This window comes from Anolis sagrei, chromosome 1, assembly GCF_037176765.1.
Source record: "Anolis sagrei isolate rAnoSag1 chromosome 1, rAnoSag1.mat, whole genome shotgun sequence".
In the NCBI taxonomy this organism is placed as follows: Eukaryota; Metazoa; Chordata; class Lepidosauria; order Squamata; family Dactyloidae; genus Anolis; species Anolis sagrei.
This window is the reverse complement of record NC_090021.1, coordinates 105,230,133-105,243,211: the sequence shown is the minus strand read 5'-3', so window position 1 is coordinate 105,243,211 and position 13,079 is coordinate 105,230,133. Positions and strand designations below refer to the sequence as shown.

The following is a 13,079-nucleotide window of genomic DNA, read 5'->3' as shown; positions in this document are numbered from 1 at the left end:
TGTTTGTGAATCTCTCTGGGTCCTCCAGTGCAATTCTATGGTATGCTTCTGGACCACATACAGTCAAAATATAGGGTTTGTATTATCTATGGGTTCTGGTAGCCTCAAGGGGTTTCAGTACATTTCCCCCATAGATACAAGGGTCATATTGTATCTTTGCTGACACACATAAAATACCTTCTTAATGTACAATCAAACCATCTATTATTTTTTTTAAAAAAAATAATTGAATAGTTCTGCAGGAAAGAATGCAACTACATTTTCTTCAGGTGGAAGAAACACAAATGATAGGCAAGTTTGGAGGTATATATGATTTACCAAGGCAAGAAATATAAAAGACTTGCTCCTGCCTCATTCTGTTCTCATACCACCCATTTCCCCTTTCTTCACCAGCATGCTACAATGGAAGGATTTGCTGGCAAATTAAGCACACTTTCCTATTTTGTCCCAAACTAGCTAAATATAGTTATCAGGTCTGCAATAAATCAACATTGGAAAACATAGTCTGACATTGGTTATACATAAAACTTTGCATCCTTTCTAGATGTGTTGTCCTTTGCTGTACAAATATCTGTTGGCTGACATATTGTCTTAAGCAATATAAACTGGCAGTTTTTCATTCTGCCTATTAGATTATTCCAAAATAGGTTGCTTTTTCCTCCTAGCACAATTTTCACAACTTTCATAGCTTTGTAGCTGGAGGAAATTCAGTGAACAAGATTCACAAACACTCCCCTGTAAACACTTGAAAAAAAAAACCCACTTGCTAATTAGGAGGCTGGGAAGATTCTGTGTAATTGTTTTAAGAAAGCACAGAATTACATGGCCATATCTGACTACTAATGTAAGTGTGCAAGACTACAAACTAAATTGGTTATGCCTCACTGTTTCTACAATTAACTCCAGTTTGAATTGCCCTCTGAGCCTACAGCTAGATATTCATGCAGGTAACCCACTGACATTTGGATGGAGTTCCCAACACTTGGTAGTTCAAAACATCAAATGAATTCATTTCTCAATGGACATTTTGTGCAAGCAACCCTTGCTTTAAAAAAATCAAGTTCTTTACTGTTGCTTGCAAATCCTCCTCATTAGACATCTCTACTGGTCCTCACAAGCTTGGGTAATACATCTGTAAGGAAACTCAGAAAACCTAAACATAAAAATCAAGACGAGTCTGCACTTGCTAAATTACAATTAAAAATCTACATATCTTACACAGAATGATATGGAAACCTATTACATATTTCAAAGTCTGTTTGTGCATATGATACATTAATTTGTTCCCCTCAGGTAATCTTTCCTGTCTGCCAGTAGCAATCTATGATTATTAAAGCTGGTCTCATAGTACCAATATAGCATAAATACAATATGATTTGTCTAAACTAACCAAAACAAAAGATACTTACATTGAATTTTATTATGTCATATATCAAGTATCGAGGGACAACTTGGTCATTTACTTTGTCGATTATCATTTCCTGAAAAGATAACAAAAATAGGGCCTTAATGTTTAACACTTAACAAATGTCAACTAATTTTCATTTAAACATTTTTACTATAAATTATATTTCAGTTTCTTATGATGTTTTCATGCTTTCACAGGGAGAGGAAGCTTCTGGTACTGCACCAATGGCATTTACAATTTACATTTTGTAAATATACTGACTGACTTCTCCAGATGCAATGGTTCTCTTTCTTCGTAAAACCCATGACATAGAACCAATGACAATATAACATAAGGCTATAAGAGCTAGTACACTGTTATACAGGTGATAAATCAAATTAAAACACCCCTGGTGTTTAAAATGTATATCTGAATACTCAAGGATATGCCTGAAAAAGATCCAATCCAAGTTTCAGTTCAATGTTGTTATAAAATTATCAGATTTTTCTAAACCAAATGGGCATTTGTGGTGGTGAAGAATGTCCAAAAGTCAGAAAACAAATGGGAACATCCACAAAGCTGCCTTGATCACTTGGACAGAGGAGGACTCTAGAGTTCAATAGCATACAATGATCTGTGAACATATTTTTCAAATCTGAGCTGCTACTCTGTCTTTTAGGGCTCAAAGGTGATACAATTAAGAAGATAGTGCAAGACTTTTAGTGTGTTTTCTGAAATGTTGATATTCTTTCATAAAATAGGTGTAGTCTGGCTCATTGAGGGGAGATTAGCAGGGGGGAAAGCACACTGGCTGAGAACCTAAAAGATCATCCCAGGACATTGTCATCTCAAGGCAAATGTAGGAATTAATTTCCCTCCGCCCTGGTCAGAGTAGTAAAGACTTCTTTGTAGCTTTCATTAGCATAAAATCAATAAGCAAACCCAAAGCCAGGCGCATTATTGAGCTCTGGGGCAATACTCGAAACAACAAAAATACATCTTTGAAAGTTTATATTATCATAGTTGTGTTGCTATGGAAACTAAAAAAAGTAGATTTTCACCGGAAAGCCTACTTGAGTTACTGTGTAGAGTCCTGAATAGCTGATGTAACATTCACAACTGACTAACATTCTTCATGGCAAAGTGAAAAGGGCACTTCTAGTAAGCATGGGTTTTGGTTCAAGTATAATTTAATATGCCTGTCCATATGTTTAGTATAGTTGAAAATCATTCTTCAAACCAGTAATAAAGAACAAAAATAACCAGAGGAGGGGAAAAACAAGTCTATATTTCTGTCAAAGAATATTTTGCTAAAACTACTGCAATATCGATTATAGCTTTAAACGTCTTTACATATGTCTCCTCTTTTTACTCCTTCTTTCACTCCTTCTTCCTCTTCTCCTCCCCTTCTCCTGCTTCTTCTCTTTCTCCTCTTCCATCTTTCTTTCTTCCTCCTCCTCTCCTCCTTCTCTTCCTCCTTCTCCTCTTCCATCTTACACTTTCCCTCCTCTTCCTCCTCCTCCTTCTGGTGAGTTATTTTGAGTCCTATTCTCCACCCTACTCCATACTCCAAAATGGAAACAATGCACTATAGTCCTGAAAGAAAGACATTTTCCGACGCACTTAAACCAGGCATGGGCAAACCTTAGCTGTGCGGATGTTCTGGACTTCAACTCCCACAATTCCTAACAGCCAGTAGCTGTTAGGAATTGTGGGAGTTGAAGTCCCAAACACTCGGACAGTCCAAGTTAGCCCATACATGACTTAAACCATTATTCTTGGGGAAATGGAGTCACAAATCTAAAAGAAGCAATACTGAGCAATATCAGCCATTCGATATCAGCCATGGAATGACAGTCCTAGCATTAAGGGCAAAGAAATCCAGAGCCTTCCTCCTTAGAGTCCATCATAATCTAAACACAACCTCTCCCATAGCCATGTTGATTTGTATCAGTATACAATGAGGGTTTTAGCTTCTTTAAAACTAATGAGGGGATAGAATTTTGCAGCATATACATTCGTAGACTCAGTCTACTTCATCAGATACAACTGGTAAAGAATCACATAAAATGAAGGTTATTGCAGATTTTAAAAGGCAAATAGTGACTCATTTAACTAAATGAACTATCGGTTTGAAATATTCAAGAGATAAATCAGTAGAACAAATGACTCGAAGCTACAAACTACCGCAATGGCAAAGCATCACAGAGAATAATTCTGAAACTCAGCAATGGTATGGCAGTTGCTCTCATCGACCAGGATCAATTTCAGTCTTTCTACCATCAGCACCTACCATTGCTCACATAGCCTATGCATAACATCTTTTTAATGATATAGTAAGGCCACGGCAGAGTAGGAAGATAACCTCTTGAATAGGTTGTTCCCTGCAGAAGCAAGGATACTGGTGTTTCAAACAAAGTTTGGATTTAAGTGAGCAAGTGACATTGTGCTTTTCAGTGAAGAGAAAAAAGGAAGGGGCAACGGAAGGAGCATAAAACAGTGCTTCTCAACCTGTGGATCCCCAGATGTTTTGGCCTTCAACTCCCAGAAATCCTAACAGCTGGTAAACTGGCTAGGATTTCTGGGAGTTGTAGGCCAAAACACATTGAGAACTACTGGCATAAATCCTCAAGTTTTAGACCTGAAATTCTTAGGCTGGTAATTATCCAGCTTTATTGACAATTTTTAAATGAGCTATTTTACTTTTAGCTGAAATTTGATAGACGTTCCCACACAGATTCTGCTTTATACGAACCCAGACTGCCACCCCTGGCAGCTCAGAAAGCATCTTTACAAGGTGCTTCTTGTAAATTTTCTTAATATCTTAAAATGAGCAGATTATCAAATGCATGCATTCATCTCTTACTTCAAGATTCTTTTCAGATTCCAAAAGTATTGATGCAAAAATAAAGAAGCATATGGTTCTGGCAGATGCAAACACTTACCCCATCCAATAGTGTATTTTCTAGGTGTACACGTGGATCTTTACGAAAAGGAAACTCCAGATTAGATACATGAAACACAGAGTTATCTCTGTCAATCATATACACTTCATTCTTGCCATCGATCAACATCATATACCTATGAAAAAAGACACCAATTAATCAAACCATTATTTTTTCTATAGAGGTTTTTATTAATTATGAAGTAAAAAGGCTATATAAATATATTATACATTTGTTTGATATCATAAAGAAATATTATATAGTCAAAGAGAGCCAGAATTCAAAGAATAAACAGTTATGGGTTACTGACAACTCAGAAAAAGCTTTGAATTTACTACAAGCCTGTATGGAGCAGTAGCCAAAAAAAAAAAAGGCAATAAAAAAGGTCAGTGCATGACTCTATTCAAATTACAACACCAAAGTAGAACTTGAATCTGTATGCTACAACCCAAACTAACAATATGATACTACAGAATCTCTCACCCTAAATTTGAAGACTCCAGACATTGAGAAATGTGTTATACTGAACACAAAACAATCTTGGAACATAAGAAATAAGTAACACACCCCAAAGTCCTTTAATTCTCAAAAGTAGATCTATTCAGTAACTTATGTACATTTCAGTTACTTCGAGACAAGTGAATACCACAATTAGAAATAGGAAGTTTCAAAATTTGGTTCAAAAAGTTAGCACATCTGCAGTCAATTAAAACTAAAAGATAAAGATGGCTATTTCAGCAGCCTGACTCAGAAAATGTGAATTACTTGTCATTGTCCTTTCTGTGCCAGTGAATCCATTTCTAGCTTCTAGCTTTATAAAAAGAGGAAACATTTGGGGTAACAAACAGCTTCATTTTTCTCTACTCTTATTTTATAGCTAGTGTAACAGGAAGAGCAAAAAAAAAATGCAAAAAGGTATACTATGTCATTTTGGTAGAATATTTTAGCACAGATACATGCAAACTGTGACCCAAAACAGTTTTTAAAGTTCAAAGACTCCCAAGCAACACCCCTTAAATTAAACATTTATATTTATTTCTTTTTAAAATCAGTGTTAAGGTCCTGCGGGTGTCCAACGTGCACTTCCAACTCAAGGAAGCTGCCTCACCATTAAGTAATTCTTATTTGTGACATCATTCATCGCCATAGCAGCAGCCTTGAAGATCCAAATAACCTATGGCCATAACTCGGCGTCCTTACCAATGTAAGCAAAGGTGCCTGATGTAAGCAAAGGTGATTCCCGCTCCCTGCACTGAGTTGCACAAGAGACTTTGCTTACATGAGTAAGAGTACCAAGCAATGGCCACAAGCTCTCTGGAGCTTTGAGATCAGTGCAATGGCAATAAATGATGACACAAACAAGTGCCACCCAGTTTTTCCTGTGCCATGGGCATAGGGAAAGCAGGATGATGTCACTGGTCAGTGTGAATGGCAGTTATTATTATTATTTATTATTATTTACTATTCTTGTATACCGCTGTATCTCAAGCCCGAGGGCGACTCACAGCGGTTTCCAGAAAGCAAACAACAAAGACAGTAAAAACAGCAGTAATCAATATATCAAACCAGTTAAACTACACAGTTCCATTTCTAGCATTAAACAAACCTCAATACACAATTATCACAAAAACCCATCCCGAATCGCCTCATCATCCAAACGTGATCCAAAATTCGTTGTCCATGTTCCTTTCCTATGTTCAATTTCCAGAGATTGCACTGAATTACTCAAATTACTGTTACTTACTTACTTAGGCGATCCCTCGTTGGACGAGTAAGATGGTCTTCCATCATGGGTTTCCTTGTGGGTCCGCATGTGGCTGTGGAGCCCTATTTTTGCTCTGCATCTTCTTCCGCAGTGAGGGCATTGGTTTCCAGGTGGAAGGCGGTCCCGGTCGGGGTTGGCTTGACGCGCCTTCCTCCTGGCACGTTTCTCTCTTTCACCCTCCACTCGTGCCTCCTCGAATTCTGCAGCACTGCTGGTCACAGCTGACCTCCAGCTGGAGCGCTCAAGGGCCAGGGCCTCCCAGTTCTCAGTGTCTATGCCAGAGTTTTTAAGGTTGGCTTTGAGCCCATCTTTAAATCTCTTTTCCTGTCCACCAACATTCCGTTTTCCGTTCTTGAGTTCGGAGTAGAGCAACTGCTTTGGGAGACGGTGGTCAGGCATCCGGACAACGTGGCCTGTCCAGCGGAGTTGATGTTGGAGGACCATTGCTTCAATGCTGGTGGTCTTTGCTTCCTCCAGCACGCTGACGTTTGTCCGCTTGTCTTCCCAGGAGATTTGCAGGATTTTCCGGAGGCAGCGCTGATGGAATCGTTCCAGGAGCTGCATGTGACGTCTGTAGACAGTCCACGTCTCACAGGCATATAGCAGGGTTGGGAGGACAATAGCTTTATAGACAAGCACCTTGGTCTCCCTACGGATGTCCCGGTCCTCAAACACTCTCTGCTTCATTCTGGAAAATGCTGCACTGGCAGTAGAATTTCTCCTTGATGTCTTCATCAGTGTCTAGTGTTGGTGCATAGGCACTTATGATGGTTGCCCGTTGGTTTTTGGCAAGATCAATTCGGAGGGTTGAGAGTCGTTCGTTGATGCCAGTGGGTGCTTCGGACAGATGTTTCACCAGATCATTCCTGATGGCAAAGCCAACTCCGTGCATTCTTTGGTCTTTTTCGGGCAGTCCCTTCCAGAAGAAGGTGTAGCCTCCTTTTTCTTCCTTCAGCTGTCCCTCTCCTGCTCTCCGGGTCTCCTGAAGGGCTGCTATGTCGATGTTGAAGCGTCCCAGCTCCCTTGCGATGATGGCAGTTCTGCGTTCGGGGCGTTCACTGACACTGTTGTCCATCAGAGTCCGTACGTTCCACGTACCGAAGTTCATTTTTCTTTTTTGGCCGCAGGATGGTGACCCCACTGGACGCGGCAGTCCAGTCAGGGATAAGTGAGGCAGACTATGTTTAGGGCACCTTTTCTAGCCCCCTCCCCGTGTGGGGTGAGCAGAGTGGGTCCTCAATAGGGCTGCTCAGTCGCGGATACAGCTGCCGAACTACTCAACTGCCTCGGACCTTGAGGTAGAACGACTGAGTCCGTACCCACCGCCCATGTGCCAGTCTGTGACTAGGGGCTTCCAGATTTCACAGTCCTGCCCCCGTCGCCACTCGCTGATCGCCATGGGACTTTGGTTGCTTGGTTTTTATTTTCTTTGGAAGACGCCTGTGCGTGGGTTTTTTTAATGTGTGGAGGTCAGTGCACAACTGAACAACACACAGTCTTCACAGATGAGGTTCCACTGGTGATGTAGTTTAACACAATGACCATGGCTTCTCAGTCTGTTGCAGCCTTCTTCCGCCTTCGCAGCCGTTGTAACATGTGCCATGTTATCCTCCGCCTGCTCCGCCGTTGAGGTCTTTGGGTCTTCGGACTGTGCTTGGTCTGGGACCTCCCCCGCGGCCACTCCTGGGAGTGCACGACTCCAGTTGTTGTGCCCACAGGTTCATCGGAACACGCAAGCCCCCTCACCACGACAAGGTGACAGTCCATCGAGGGACTGTCAAAAGCCTGCACAAACATCCAGGTCTTCAACTTTCTACGGAATGTCATAAGAGATGGTGCCAGCCTAACATCTACAGGAAGGGCGTTCCACAGCCGAGGAGCCACCACCGAGAAGGCCCTATCTCTCGTCCCCGCCAACCATGCTTGAGAGGCCGGCGGGACCGAGAGCAGGGCCTCCCCGGAAGATCTCAAAGTTCGGGTGGGTTCATAGGCCGAGATGCGGTCATAGAATCATAGAATCATAGAATCATAGAATCAAAGAGTTGGAAGAGACCTCAAGGGCCATCCAGTCCAACCCCCTGCCAAGAAGCAGGAATATTGCATTCAAATCACCCCTGACAAATGGCCATCCAGCCTCTGCTTAAAAGCTTCCAAAGAAGGAGCCTCCACCACACTCCGGGGCAGAGAGTTCCACTGCTGAACGGCTCTCACAGTCAGGAAGTTCTTCCTAATGTTCAGATGGAATCTCCTCTCTTGTAGTTTGAAGCCATTGTTCCGCGTCCTAGTCTCCAAGGAAGCAGAAAACAAGCTTGCTCCCTCCTCCCTGTGGCTTCCTCTCACATATTTATACATGGCTATCATGTCTCCTCTCAGCCTTCTCTTCTTCAGGCTAAACATGCCCAGTTCCCTAAGCCGCTCCTCATAGTGCTTGTTCTCCAGACCCTTGATCATTTTAGTCGCCCTCCTCTGGTCAGATAGGTATTTTGGGCCGGAACCGTTTAGGGCTTTATAGGCCAGTACCAACACCTTGAATTGGGCCCGGTAGCAAATCGGCAGCCAGTGGAGCTGGTGCAACGGGGGGTTGTGTGCTCCCTGCGCTCCGCTCCCGTTAGAATCATGGCTGCTGCGCGTTGGACTAGTTGCAGCTTCCGGGCCGTTTTCAGGGGCAGCCCCACGTAGAGAGCATTGCAGTAGTCTAGGCGGGATGTGACAAGAGCGTGTACTACCGTGGCCAAGTCAGACTTCCCAAGATACGGGCGCAGCTGGCGCACGAGCCTGAGCTGTGCAAATGCTCCCCTGGTCACCGCCGAGACCTGGAGCTCCAGGCTCAGCGACGAATCCAGGGTCACACCCAAGCTGCGAACCTGTGTCTTCAGAGGGAGTGCGACCCCATCCAACACAGGCTGTAACCCTATACCCTGTTCGGCCTTGCGACTGACCAGGAGTACCTCTGTCTTGTCTGGATTCAACTTCAATTTGTTCGCCCTCATCCAGACCGTCACAGCAGCCAGGCACCGGTTCAGGACTTCAACAGCCTCCTTAGTAGAGGGTGGGAAGGAGTGACAGAGTTGGACATCATCTGCGTACAGATGACAACGTACCCCGAAACTCCGGATGATCTCACCCAGTGGCTTCATGTAGATGTTAAACAGCATGGGGGACAGGATAGAACCCGGAGGAACCCCACAAGACAAAGGTTGTGGAGAAGAACAGGTGTCCCCCAATAACACCTTCTGGGAACGACCCTCCAGAAATGACCGGAGCCACTGTAAAACAGTGCCTCCGAGGCCCATTTCCGCAAGGCGCCCCAGAAGGATACCGTGGTCGACGGTATCGAAGGCCGCTGAAGGTCCAGAAGCACCAACAGGGACACACTCTCCCTGTCGAGATCCCGGCGCAGATCATCCACTAAGGCGACCAAGACTGTCTCTGTTCCATGCCCCAGTCTGAAACCAGACTGTGCCGAGTCCAGATAATCCGTGTCTCTCAAGAATACCTGGAGTTGTGAGGCCACCACGCTTTCCAGGACTTTGCCCAAGAAGGGAAGATTGGAAACAGGCCGAAAGTTGTCAAATTTGGTGGGGTCTAGTGATGGTTTCTTCAACAGCGGTTTTACTATAGCTTGTTTTAAGCTCGCTGGAATTCTGCCTTCCCGAAGGGAGGCGTTAACCACCACCGTTACCCACTCAGCCAATCTCCCTCTGGCCTCTTTTAGAAGCCAGGATGGGCAGGGGTCTAGGATGGACGTGGTCGGCCTCATTCCTCCAAGTATCTTGTCCACATCCTCGGGCTTCACCAATTGAAATGAATCCATCAAAATAGGACAAGCAGGTGCTCTTGTTACATCCACAGCGACTGCATTTAACATGGTGTCCAGACCAGAACGGATCAAAGCGACTTTGTCTGCAAAGAACCGAGCAAAAGCTTCACAGCGAGAGATCGAGTTGTCAAGGACCCCACCTTGAGTGGTGGGGCTCAAAATTCGAAACAGCTCAGCCGGACGGTTCTTTGCGGCTTTTATTGCCGTGGCATATGCCCTCAGAAAGGACACAAACCGTGTTCGATTTGACTCGCTCGGGTCCGAGCGCCACACACTCTCTAGTTCCCTCTTCCTTCGCTTCATCACTGCCAGCTCCTCGGTGAACCAAGGTGCTGGTTTAGTTCGGCTACTTGAGAGGGGACGTTCCGGAGCGATCGTGTCAATTGCCCTGGTCATCTCCCCATTCCAGAGAGCAACCAGGGCGTCGACAGGATCACCTACCGAGGCGGCGGGAAACTCCCCAAGAGCCGTCAGGAATCCATCTGGATCCATAAGCCTCCTGGGGCGGACCATCCTAATGGGTCCTCCACCTCTGCAGAGGTTAGGGGGTGCAGTGAGCCTAAATCTGACCAGGTAGTGGTCGGTCCATGGCAACGGAGAGATGGTCAACTCCTCAACACCGCCACCTTCCTCCCATCCCTGGCAGAAAACTAAGTCCAATGTGTGTCCTGCACAGTGAGTGGGGCCAGTTACTTGTTGGGACAGCCCCATGGTTGCCATGGCAGACATGAAGTCCTGAGCCGCTCCTGAAAGGGCCGTCTCGGCGTGGACATTGAAGTCCCCCAGCACAAGGAGCTGCCGGGACTCCAATGCCAGGCTCGAGACCACCCCCGCTAGCTCAGGTAGGGAGACTGTAGTGCAGCGAGGTGGACGGTACACTAGCAGAATCCCTATTCTGTCCCGGTCACCCACTCTCAGGTGGACGCATTCAAAATTTGTAGTCTGCGGGATGGGGCCCCTGGTCAGAAGGATGGAATTTCTATAGACCACTGCAACCCCGCCTCCCCGCCCTCCGGATCTTGGCTGGTGCTGCACGGAGAAACCTGGCGGGCAGAGCTGGATGAGATTCACCCCCCCAGCCTCGTCCAACCAGGTCTCCGTGATGCACGCCAGATCTGCCCACTCATCCAAAATTAAGTCTTGGATGAAGGTGGTTTTTCCGTTGACAGATCTGGCGTTCAACAGCACCACCTTCAAACCGGAGGGACCGCCAACCTGGTTACACCAATTTACCATATAAGGAGACCGGTTTGGAATTACTAATGTAGGTGCACGGTCCCTAGGCCGAATTGTTGGTCTCCTTGTTCCGCATCTCCCCTTCCCCACCACCACTTCTATGGGGGCCCCTCGGCTGGCGGAACACCCTCCCCCCTCCATGCCACATTCCGTCACTGTGTGCTCCGCTTGCACTTCATTATTAGTTGTTTGATTTATTAAGGTCTTAAGTCGGTTCACATTTCCACTACCTTTGTTTCCCCCCCCCCCGCCCCATTGTTTCCTCCAATCTCCAGCCCGCTACGTCCCTTGTCCCCTCCACAGATAATTAACAGTACAGATAATATATACCAAGGAATGGTGGAACACATGGGTACAATTGCACACTTCCTAGCGCTTCACGGTCTTAATGTGCAGCGAATACTCTTTACAGGTTCTTAAAGTGCGATGTGCAAAGTGCTATTGGTATCTGACCAAAGCCTGTTAAAGTGCAGCATGGAGGTAAAGTGCTAAGATGGATCAATAGCAGCAAACAATTAGCAGCAATAGGGATGGGGCAGTTGGCAAAGTGCTATTCTGAGCAAGCTTATAGACTGTTAAAGTGCGGCGAGTAGTGCAAAAATCATACAGTTTTAACTGGCAGTGTCAGTTAAAAATCAGAATCAGACACATTATGCAAATAAATTTTCCACGTGTCCTGGAGTTTACATCAGGTCTTGAATTTAACCCCACATGTTGTATCTATACTCAAAGACACCGAAAAAGAAAAAAATGATATAGATTAAATTATTAGGAATCTAACAAATTGTGGAAACAGATCATCTACTACATGTGGTCTTTAGAGACCATCTCAATTAAGTAAAACAGTCTATACTGCCAAAAATGGCTGCAGTTTCTCACTCTCCTGCACTGAATAACAGCTGAGGTATCTTGGTACAAACACACTAGCATTATGGGAAAAAACAAAAAGGATAATGCTTTGAAGAAACAGAATAAAAGAAAGTTGTAATACCCAAAAGACAGCTCCTGAACATGAACATAAGTGACCGTCAGAAGACCCCCAAAATATAGATGCAATCACAAGTGTTCATACGTTCCCACTCTATCCATGAGATATTTTCATTTCAACATTTCAGTTTTTCTTTCCAGTTGAATGTATTTTCTTTTGGAGGTGCTATTTTGGTGGGGACATATCTTATCTTTTCTGCAAAACAACTCTAAGGTAATGCAATGGCACTCACTGCCTAGCAAGTGTTTGGGATTGCCTCTTAATTAGCAAAATCCTCACCGCATGTCATATTACAATAAGCCAAGCAAATCTGTTTTCTCAGTAGGGCACCAGTTTAAGGTAAAGTGCTAACATAAAATAAGGTTACAAGTACTCACAGAAGTTAATTTGATGAATAAACTAAATCAGGGACCCTATGAACTCTGCTTCCTGGGGAATAGCCTTTTGATGTTTTAAAATGGCCAGTGCATACTTGCTTCTCCCATCTATTCATTATTCTTTTTTAAACCCGCAACAATCACATGTTACAAAGCAAAGGAGGAGGTAGCATATCAATGGTCATATATGTCATAGTACAGTATATAAGTGATCTCACCATCAGTGAGTTTGCTGCATTATTTTGATGAAAGATATAAATCTAGTGCACTCATTACTACACAAGTAAGATATTAAATGGTACCAGTTGAATGTACAAAGAAATAACCTATTACAGTAGCTCTGTGTATGGATACATTGCCAGTTACCCGCCTAGGAAAAAATCCCTCTGAAAAAATATGAATAGATGAGTATTTCATCATCTTACATTGGACTTTCAAACATGCAACTTTGAGATGATCTATATTGACAATCCTTTATTGCCACGCACATATTTGAAATTAAATATTCTTCCAACTCTTAGGTGAAAACACTCTTTGAAATGTCAGGTAGGAAGCCTTTTG

The 13,079-nt window shown here is 44.0% G+C and overlaps 1 protein-coding gene across 1 annotated transcript in view; it reads right to left on the bottom strand.

The window, feature by feature from the left end:
* RNGTT (RNA guanylyltransferase and 5'-phosphatase) overlaps positions 1-13,079 on the bottom strand; it is a 172,133-nt gene that overhangs the window by 107,703 nt on the left and 51,351 nt on the right. The window contains exons 9-10 of the mRNA XM_060753013.2: positions 4,333-4,468; positions 1,410-1,481 (exon numbers count right to left, since the gene is read on the bottom strand). Coding sequence (XP_060608996.2) covers positions 1,410-1,481; positions 4,333-4,468 — 208 coding nt within the window. The remainder of the gene's footprint in view (positions 1-1,409; positions 1,482-4,332; positions 4,469-13,079) is intronic.